Source organism: Artemia sp. Qi Xiang Cuo, chromosome 2 (genome assembly GCF_049724085.1).
Source record: "Artemia sp. Qi Xiang Cuo chromosome 2, ASM4972408v1, whole genome shotgun sequence".
Taxonomy (NCBI): domain Eukaryota; kingdom Metazoa; phylum Arthropoda; class Branchiopoda; order Anostraca; family Artemiidae; genus Artemia; species Artemia sp. Qi Xiang Cuo.
The window spans coordinates 47,966,932-47,978,295 of record NC_142795.1 but is presented as its reverse complement, the minus strand read 5'-3'; the positions used below and the strand labels follow the sequence as shown (position 1 = coordinate 47,978,295).

Sequence of the window (11,364 nt, the reverse complement as noted above, 5' to 3'; positions counted from 1 at the left end):
TATTGGGTAGGATTAATTTACATTCATTTATTAATTAACTTATTATTGGGTAGGTAGACATTTGATCTGCTAAAATACTAGCTTTGCAAAGTTGACAACTAGAAAATAGGTAAATTTCTACATTGCTGCAGTTTATTTTTTTTTTTTTTTGTTTATTTAAAAAATATTTTAGGTCTACTCTATCATAAAGAAAATCTATGAAAATTGGATGTATGAATTCATTTTTATTTTCTGTTAATGGCAAAAAAAGGAATATTAAACAAATGCGTAGAAGTTTCAATTGTGGTCATTAGTCCTCGTCGGCATCTTGAGGCCCTGCTGGTCTCGCTTGAGGTCCTCCAGCTCGCTTCGCCATTATAATCTGATCTACACGAATAATCGTACAGGCAGCATTTGTGGCATACTTCAGTGCCCAATGCTTAGTGACAAAGAGATCCAAGAATCCTGCACTTACAGCATCTTTAAAGTTAAGCCCTTCTCCCTAAAATATTAAAAGAACACTATAAAATACAGTGCAATGAAGAAAGAGGGGGGAAAAGTGGGAAAAGACTATAACAATCGAAAATAAAACAAATTTGTTTTAATTTTTTACCTTACTTAACAATTAACTCCCTGGCATACAGCAGAGGGTTTACTTTCGTGAAGGGAAAAACACTCGCGTTTATCAAATAACATGAAAATTGCGACTTGGAACGTCACAACGTTGAGTTAGCGTATTAACATCTTAACAAAAGAATTAACATGTTTTGATCTTAAATCATTAAAAGTTTTAGAAATTCATCTCCCCGCACTAGAAATATAAAATTTATTGATATAGAATTTAACTGTTTATGTGTTAAGGATGGGATCCTCGGGATTCGGATTCTTAATGAATTACACATTAAACCAAAAATGCAAAGATATCCGCCATATACGCCCTAATAGACCCAGCTATAGGATACAACAGAACTTAAATGAACAAACATGAAAGATCCTAAGTAAAAATAAGGCTTTTTATTAGAGAACTTCAATACACATGCTGGCACAACTACGGATATATGGTATCTAGCTTAGGACGATTTGACAGACAAAGATAATAGCAATGGTATTTTTCTTGGTATTATAGCCAAGTTATAACTAATAAGGTATTCACTCATAAAAGGACCCACAAATTATCATAGTACTTAAGTAATGGCAAGACAGCTAACCTCATTAATTATATTATTTGGTATTGCAGACTAGTAAAATAGATACAAGACACAAAGATAAATAAGAGTGATGTTATTGATGTCAAAAGTGAAAAGCACCATTTAATAATCTCTATAATGTAAGACATCTAACATAATATTATAGCCTTTATGATAATATAGCATAATCTAGAGGGATATAATGATTTTTCTGAAAATAGTTCGTAAAAGAAAGGAAGAAAAGTTAAGAAAACAGGAAGGAATATTAGCGAAACATTTATAAGTTTTATAGAAGAGAGAAGGATTCTGTATAGGTAGTTCCTGAGTGATGGATCTTGTGAGAACAAGAGGAAAAAGTACGGATATAAGGAGAGGAATTTAAGTATGAGGATATGCGAAGGGGAGGCTATGGTTAGAACTGCAAAGAGTCTGGAAAATATAGCTAAAGGACATAATAGCAATAAATGTTGTAGTGGCGGGTTAAGAAATTGAGGGAATAGTCAGTCCAGACCAGACCAGTTTAAGTTATAAGCCAGAATGGATCCATAATTAGTGGCAATTAGTTTTAAAGACGCCAAAGATTTTGCGGAAGTTCAAAGAAATGACAAGGCTATAGAAAATTTAATAAACAAAACCGAAGATTGGTGATAACTTAGAAGGGATAATCACATTTTTCAGTAAAACTAAAAAAACAAAAAGGAAAGACGATTGATTATTTTTTCGCAAGATCGATCTAGACATTTCAGTAAAATGAGGATATTCTCTGCAACATAAATATTCATCTTATTATATAAGAATACTAATTAACTTCTGGATGATAATTCACAAATTTCAAGTACAAGTAAGAATCTACAATTAAGTCTATTACAATTAGGCTCATATGTATCTCTTAAGCAATTTTTCGCCTCTAACCATCATAGCTGTATTTCTACACATAAGCGACGCTTTCGCCTAACGCATCGTGAAGTTCCACTGGCTTCGTTAAAATAATTCAACTTGGCTGCTGAAAGCGCATCCGTTTTGAAATTAAAAACAAGCACTGCTTAATCAGAGCACATCAGTTCCAGATGAATTAATTTGTTTCCGGGAAGCTGTGCCGTTTGCTAACACCAAAAGTCACAAGTGACTTCTTTAGTAGAGTAAATTTCGTAGTTTTTTTTTTTTAAACTATCCGATTTTATTTGAGCAATTACGTGGACTCTCTTCAATCTGATGAAAAATTTATAAACATTACTTTGAAAAAGTTAGTTTTGAAATGGATAGTTTTGCGTATCATTACTCGCTATGAAGACAAAGAGTGCTGTGTAAAGACACCAAGTGGCCAAACCTGTTTCTTCCACATCTTGCCACGAGTTGACAAAGCTGCGTCTTGTCACTGCTACTCTTCGTAGTTGTTTGCATAATGGGAAGCACCAGCACAGACGGCATCCAGCTAAATCCCGAAGTACACCTGAGCGATTTTGACTTCGCTGACGACATCACGGTACTAGAAACGATCAAGCAACGACTTCAAGAACTCTTAGACCAAGTACCAACCAACCAATTTATCCGTAATAAAACAGGCCTCGTGTGACAGATGTAATAAGAGTTCATCGATGGAGATACCTAGGTCATATACTACGCATGGACAACCCCCGGCTACCGAATGCAGTACTCCATTGACATCCATCGGGTACATGTCGCAGGCAGACCCAGAAACACCATGCTCCAAACGTACCAGATAGATCTGCAAAACCTAAACACCAAGCCTTAATCCAAGCTCAGCGGGCGGATATACTGGCAGCAGCAAAATTGCGGGAAGACTGGTGGCTCCTTCTTGGTACTCTGGGTGCCTCTGGAGGCACTGGCAGGTCTGAGGTCTAAGACTTTGAAAAAATAATAAGAAAGGAACTGGTATAAAAAAAAATGCAACCATTAAAAAAAGTTGAAATTTTGGCTATCATAAAAATGGATCTTGTCAATCATCGAAAAGGGGTTAATATTTTGGGAACCAACACCACGTAAGCATGTGTCAATTCTGGAAACTAGGATGGCTCAATACTGAAGTTCTGCCCTTACTTTAGGGGCTTGAATAAATTCAGACTTGACCTTGAAATTTTATTACCCTCCACTTTATTGCCAGCTACTTACAATTCATTGCAGCATTCAGCCATCTTAGGCCAGCAAAGCAGTGCATACCCCTCCTTCCACCAACTCTATTGTGAGATTAACTCTTCGCTCTATTTGCTGTGGACTTTTCAGCTAATATTATAGATATGTATTCATCTTTTTTTTTTTTAAGAATCAAAAGTTTACCTCGATATCAAACCCTTCATTCTTTTTCCCCTCTTCGTGGGCAGCATACAGTCGTGATAAAACTTCGTTAGGTTTGACTCCAGTATTTTCTGCCAAAGTTCTTGGGAACACTTCCAGGGCTTGCGCAAATTTTTTGATAGCATATTGTTCTAATCCAGGACATGTGTCAGCGTGTCTAGCTATCTGTCGCGCTAATTCAATTTCTGTAGCTGCAGCACCGGGAACAAATCTACCATCCTAAAACACACGGATTTATTAATTGTTTATTTGGATTTGTGGAAAACATGACCGAATTTTCTGAAGAAACTTAAAAATGTACCAATTTCAGAAAAAAATAAACTAAAGAACATAGAATAAATAAATTCGAATTCACGAAGATTAACTTCAAGTAAAAAGATTCAATAGAAAACAAACTAACTTAAGCTAATATACATGAAAAGAAAAAATCCCCACTGTTTACGAACATCCGTGGCATAATTACCTTGACAAAGAGGAGAAAGATCTCTCCTAAACATTGTTTTAAACTCTAAGATACTTCGATGGAAAACAAGAAGAAAAAGAAAGTACTCAAAAATAGAGACAGGCTTATTAGGCCCATTATAATTTCAGGTCCCTCCTCCTCCAAATACGATTTTTACTCTTAGACGTTTAGATATGGCACGTCTTTGTTTGCATAATCTTTTAGACAAGATTTACAAAATTGTAAATAAAATATTAAATTCTCCTAAGAAACATTTACAGCGAACTTGAAGTCAATTCTACAAAGTAATCAGTTCTTATCTTTTGGTAAAGACTAAATATTTCATTTTTCCAAGAGATAATGAATCGATATCTATTGCAGGCAGATAAATTTAGATTGGCAATAACCACAATTTTATTCTCTAATCAGTAAGCTACAGGTCACGCATTTTCTTTCGGTCTCCTTAGTGTTTTTTAAGGGCCTTTGTTGAAGTTTCTTGATACGATTTTCATTCTTTTTTATCCCAAAATTTTTCTCTGCTTTGCCGTTCTTACTTTAGGGTATGTTTTGTTTCGCTTTATTTCACGGAAACTAATAGGAAGGAAAAAATGAAACTTGAAATGATCAGAAATTAAATGTGCAACTACATACATAAAGTAACAGCAGTAAGCTATATACAATATACTTAAGACTTTGAATACTAGACTCTACTAGCAGTACTACAGTAATTTTGAAATAGTAGTTTTGATCGAATGGTACATCTAAAATTATGAAGTATGATATTTATGGCTAGTATATGACTTACAACTGCATTAGTTTAGAATGCTAATGGTAATTCAGGTAATTCAACTATTGATATTTCTAACTGCAAGCTATACTAATTTACATTTGTTACTGTTTTGCAAAATTTACATACAAAATTAGTTTTTGCTCACAGCAAAGCTGTCGAAACACAATTTCTGCCGCTAAAGTGTCAGCAGTTTTTGGAATCTTGTCGAGTTCTGTTGTGACAGCTTTGGAACTTCTTGCATACCTGTCCAAACAACATTAATTTGGAGGGGGAGGGGTAAACATTTTCCCCTTCAGTCTTTCAGTTATACTATATCACAAAGAGAAAGAAAACCACACTTACTCTTGTGATACATTTGAATGTATTAATTCCATCGTCAACTGCTCGCTCAACGTCGTCAAGTAGATACTCAGTGGCTCCTCTTAAAATAACTGTTGAGACCCTTGACTCCTTACTTTCATTTCTGAATACCACAACCATGGTATCGCCGATTTCATCAGTGTACACCAAATCGCAGTAACCCATTTCCTCTGGAGTGGGAACAGTCTTCAAATGAAAAGAAAATTACCAGCAAAAGAATATTATTTTAATTCAACTTTAGATGAATGGTTGTCTTCCATATACCTGTTTCCCTGACAATGTTTTACTTTCTTGATTCTCCAAAATATTTGTGTAGCTACTTTTCAAATAGAAAAGATGACGAACTTGAGCTAAATATACGTTATTGACCAGAATCCAGAAAAAAAAAGTCCTTAGGTCCAGAAACAATAGTAGAAGTGTCTCTCGACCGGTAAAAGCAGAACTGTATTTAAGACATATACCCTTGAAAAGTCCTGAGCACATTTTACATTTTACTCCAAAAGTTATTAGGAACCCCAGTCCCTTTTCTCTGATATGTCAACTGCCAGAGCAAGAAAAAAATTGATTGAAAGTTAGACCAATAGAATGACTTGCACGGTGGACAAGATCAATCTCGTTTTTCTTTTCGCTGTTGGCAAATATTATGAGGTATTTCATTCATTGAATTTTTTTTCGTATCATACCATTCAATGTCTCTAAGATAATTGAAAACCCTTGGTCCCTAAGCCAAGTTAACTTTATTGAATTCCAAAGGTATTACCAAATACGGTTTAATTCAAAATTTGTATCTTTTAGCTGAGAATAGAAAAAAAAATCCAGTACGGCACGGAACAATTCTTGACAAAGAATCGCTAGTATTGTACAGCCCTACTCCCTTAATCGTCCATCATGTTAGAATTCATGATGACACTTTTGCTTAAAAAAAAAGTTTTAAAGTCCAGACATGGGCACGCCCAGAGAAATCAATTTCAAGAAAGAGAGGAGGGGAAGGGATTTCGAGAACACAAATATAGAAGAATTACATAGAAAACCTATGATATTTTAAAGAAAATCTACTTTTTTTTTGGGGGGGGGGAGGGGCACGGGAAGATGGGGGTAATCGATTCCCAAATGCAAAAAGAGCAGAAATTAAATTAACCGGCTGAAAAAAAAACGAAGAAAAAAAAGAAATTTTTTCCCATGTCATTTTTGTCAATCTCTCAAAAGACGTTTCTCATGTAACAATATACATGATAAGTGTTAATAATAATAATAACAAAACAAAAGTACAGCACAATTAGATTTCCCATCCAATATGTATCAGAAAGAAAGAAAGAAGAGGAAAAAAGAGGGGTGGGGGAGGTAGAAAATGAGAATCAAATTATCGGCAAAGATATCTCAATTCCACCGAACTTTCGCTGCCGTATTTAAGATAGAACTGCATACCTTCGAATGAAAATTTCAACTTGAATATCTCATTCAAGGAATTTTTCCAATATTAATGGTAATTCTTGTTCATATATAACAATGTAACATCATGTCAAGCATACTTAAACGGCAGGCTTTAAGTTTTCGTCCAATTATTACGATCACATTGCTGCAACTCATAATGTACCTTTAAATTTCCCAGGCAACGTAACTTGGGAAAATTGGGATAGGGTAAATGTGAAAAATATGATTTAGGATATTGAGTCTTTCGAACATGTAGTCAAACAAAAAATCAGGGCGCTAGAATGATCTTTATACTGAAAATTAAATATAAAAAAAACAAGTTTTTTTTTGCTGAAAGCAAGGAGCGACATTAAAACTTAAAACGAACACAAATTATTCCGTATATGAAAGGGGCTGTCCCCTCCTCAACGCCTCGCTCTTTACGCTAAAGTTTGACTTTGTTCCACAAAATAGAGTTGTGAGAAAGAGTCAAACTTTAGCGTAAAGAGCGAGGCGTTGAGGAGGGGGCAGCCCCTTTCACAAACGGAATAATTTCTGTTCGTTTTAAGTTTTAAAGTCGCTCCTTACTTTCAGTAAAAAAAACTTGTTTTTTTTATTTAATTTCTGAGCGTTTTTAAATTAATGCAGGTTTTGATTTTGGCTCACCGTACATGAATAATTAAAACGAAATTTGCATATTAATTTTTTTTTTTTTTTGGGTTAAATTGCTCTCTCGAAAGATGTTTAATCTTATTTACGAACTTTTTTATTAGTAATAAATACACGTAACTTACGAATTAACTAACATAACGAACTTCTATATTCGTATATTTTTATTACGTATATTAGGGAGGATTCGCCCCTCTAGTCAATACCTCTTTACACTAAAGTTAAAATTTTGTTCCAATTCTTTAAAAATAACCCCTTAATCACAAAGGCCGATAATTAGAATAAATAGCTCTTATGAAAGTACTAAAAAATACTTTAGCGTAAAGAGCGAGATATTGACTAGGGGGCAAACCCAATCACATACGTAGGCTCATAGTTTCTGTTCGTTTTAAGTTTTGATGTTGAAAAATTTTTAGTTGAAAACTAGTTTTTTTATTTAATTTCTGATCGTTTTTTAAATAATGCTGAGAAATCCGGCGCCCCCTTCATAGGAATGTCCCTTCCCCAAAAAATGCTCACATGCAACCCCCCCCCCCCCCACTACTAGAAAAAATCCCCCTGAAAACATCTTTATACTTCCCAATAACCAATAATATATATAAACATTGGGCAAAGTTCATAATTTGCAGCCCGTCCCCCTGGGACTGGGGGGGATTAAGTCATCCTCAAAGACATAGTTATTATATTTTTCGACCATGCTGCCAAAATGGTTATTTTGAAATTTTGGTACCCGGTTTGAACCCCCCCCCCCGAAACTTTTGTCTGACTCGTAAAAACGTAATAAAAAAGGATATAAACAAATTTTGTATGTATTTTTTTTCGTGTACAACCCCCCCCCCCCCCGAACTTTTTTGTTTTAGTAAAACCCCCTCCGAAAAAAAAATCCTGGGTACGGCCTTGTTATCTATTGGTATCAAAATTCCTTTTTTTAGAGTTTCGGTTACTATTGAGCCGGGTCGCTCCTTACTTACAGTTCGTTACCACAACATGTTTGATAAAGAATTTTGCACAAAGGAGCTGAGAAAAGATGTGAACTTAACATTTAAAACAAATCTGTGCAAAAATGTGTGAAAAATATTTTGGTAATTACTTAGCCCATTACTTAGCCCATTTTTTTTTTTTACAGAAAATAGTTCTCTAAAAATCATTGAGAAGAAGGGTCAAACTTGTATTACTCTAGACCCGTGATTCCCAACGTGGGGCGCAGGTCCCACCGGTGGGTCATGGCACTATTTTGGTGGGTCACGGGCAGAACGTGTACCCTTCGGTTGACTATACTTTAGAGCCTTAATTTTGAAAAAAAGGAACATTTTCCGTATGCATATAAAGAGCAAAAAGTAGTAATGTAATGACGTCATACATTGTATAAAAGTTGTTGTTTTCACACAATATGTTTCATTAGTACAAAGATATGCCTAGAGGACGACCCGAAAAATGATAATTTTTCGGGTCGTCCTGAATGATAATTCAGGTGGATCCATGTAAAATTTTGAATAACAAAATTTAAATATCATGAGGGGGGGGGCATCAGGATTTTATAAACGCTTAGGTGGGGCATGACCGACAATTGGTTGGGAACCACTGCTCTAGACTGTTAGCTCCGACCTACAATGATGTAACACTGAATAATTGAACGAATAAAAACTTACCAGGCGAGGAAGTGCAGTGGCACCTGTAGTCTTAGCTATACGTCTAACATCAAATTTGCTGTTTAGTCGAACAGCCATCATTTCATATTTGTTAATAAAATGAAGACACAGTTCTCCGACTTTTCCTCCAGAAACGATAACATCCACACCAGCTTCTTTAAGAGCCTTGATTTCATTTTCAACTAGGGATTCTTCACCTTTGCTAAAATCCTTCAGTTCTTGCGCGGTTTTTATCAAAACAGTTCCCTGAAAGACGTTATCATTTAAATTTATAATTCAAAAACAAAATAGACAACAGAATAAAAACCTTGCTGAACAAATCAAGACAATCATTTAACTTTTTAAAATTAATCAAAGGAAATAAGAGAGGCTGAAAATGAGCATCTGGAGAAACGATATAGGAGCTTGCATAAACAAGCAGAAAATTGTTGATGATACTGTTAATAATCAGAGGGTACACACAAGAGACTGAGGGGATGGGGGCTGCCAATGTGATTCTTTTTTTCGAAGTTTCGAAGTATACATTTAAGACCCTTGTCCATATTCCAGATTTTACTTACAGAAAACAAAGCGATCAAGTCCAAGTTTCGTTTTTTTTACACTGTTTAGCTAATTGTTACCCTATTGAAAATTCTATTTAGGGCCCAGTTTAATCCAACTACATTTCATAGATCAAGTTCACCGTGATACTAATAGCAATAATAACAGTGGTAGACATTAACACAGTCGGTGACGGGTTAACGAAGACTTTAGCGAAAAAAAGTTAATGTGCAGTAGTACTGCGAGAACCCGTGATTTAATTTAATTTTTTCATTAGGCTTCAAACCAATTCCTATCTCTAGAAAAAAATTTCCCACAGAAACATTAGATATATTCCTTTTCGATTCTCGTAATATTAGCCTTTCTGGACTTTTAACCCAAAGATGTCAAAATAGCCCAAATGAATGACGCGAGATATTTCTGACTAGCCAGAGACAAAGAAGCAAAACTCGGAAGCAATATAAATGAATTTATACAACTGCCATTCAAAAGATTCAAAATTTTCCTTACCTTTTTATAAAATATAGAGATAAGAGGCAAGTTCAGTTTCACCTCTAGCTCAAAGGCTACCAAATGTATTTTTATATATCTTATACCAAAATGAAAACTTCTTATTTGGGTTCTTAGACTTCTTAATCGACTATTTTTCAGAATTTTTTTCTTCACTTAAAACCTCAAACTGAAAATAAGTCATACCTTCTTTCGTTTTTGGCACAACAGCAGTAGATACATCTCGAGAAAAACTGTTTCTCCATTCATAAAGAAAATGAGCATTTAATTTAGAAAAGCAGAAATTTGTATACTAGCATAAAATAGTCCCTTTTTTAAATGCCAACGAGACAAATAGAAGTCGGCAATCTCGTTAGTTTCAATTTCAATTATCTAGGGTATACACAGCAAAACATCCGAAATACATATTCTCGAATACAACCTTCACTGCAATTCATGGAAGATATTAGTTTTCTTTTCTTTTTAACAAAAATTATTATTGACAGGAGATTTGATATTTTATTTATACATACCATCTTAGAAATCAGCAAACAGAACATTTCATAATAAGCTTACACTAATTTATATAAACATTTAATTAAGCGTCAACACCAAAACTTAAATATATAATTAGTAAGCTGGCATACAGGCTTAAAATATGGCTGTCTCAAAGCTTCTCTCTACGGCTGAAATTTCAACTGTTCAATAACATCGTCATGCCAGTTCTGCTTTACGCAGCCACAACCTGGCACTTAACCAGGAGGAAGAGAGCAGAATCTTTGCTTTCGAGAACACGTCTCAGATGAATTCTTCACATCCACTGACGGCAGAGGATAACTAACCAATCCTTCCGTGATAAAACGGGTCAACCTCTTGTAACAGATTTTGTAAGAATGCATAGATAATTTCGGAGACCACACTGCCTTTCCATGACGATAAAATAAAAGTTCAAAACAGGGATAAAATCCTTTTTAAAAGACAGTGCATAGAAATTCACAAAAAATACCAGATATTTCGGTCACATATACAGTGACCGTCATCAGTAGTAAAAGTAGCTTACTACTGATGACGGTCACAATATATGTGACCGAAATATCTGGTATTTTTTTTGTGAATTTCTATACACTGTCTATTAAAAGGATTTTATCCCTATTTTGAACTTTTATTTTATCATAAAAATGCAGCGCTGTTCCAGCAACCATCGGGTACACGCCACAGAGGCAGATCCAGAAAATCCATGCACCAAACGTACTAGACAGATTTGCGAAATCTAAAGACCTCAATCCAGCCTCAGTGGGAGGATATACTTCCCGCAGCAAACTTGCGGGAAGATTGGCGGCTTTTTCTTGATGCCCTGGGTGCTGGAGGCACAGGCGGATCTAAGGTAAAGGTACAGGCTACAATTTATATCTTTGTCCAATTATATTTCAAATGCTTTTTTTAAATTCCCAGTTCCTTGATTTGAATTATAAAAGATGACAACAACTAAAATTTGTGAAATAAGCGAATAAATAATAAAATAGCTCTAAACACATA

General features: G+C 34.9%; 1 protein-coding gene across 1 annotated transcript in view; it reads right to left on the bottom strand.

Annotated features, from left to right (window-relative positions):
* Window positions 1-204: 204 nt before the first annotated feature.
* CCT8 (chaperonin containing TCP1 subunit 8) overlaps window positions 205-11,364 on the bottom strand; it is a 67,577-nt gene continuing 56,417 nt past the window's right edge. The window contains exons 6-9 of the mRNA XM_089101414.1: window positions 8,800-9,045; window positions 5,054-5,257; window positions 3,462-3,698; window positions 205-481 (exon numbers count right to left, since the gene is read on the bottom strand). Of these exons, the coding sequence (XP_088957540.1) occupies window positions 290-481; window positions 3,462-3,698; window positions 5,054-5,257; window positions 8,800-9,045 (879 nt within the window). The 3' untranslated portion in view covers window positions 205-289. The remainder of the gene's footprint in view (window positions 482-3,461; window positions 3,699-5,053; window positions 5,258-8,799; window positions 9,046-11,364) is intronic.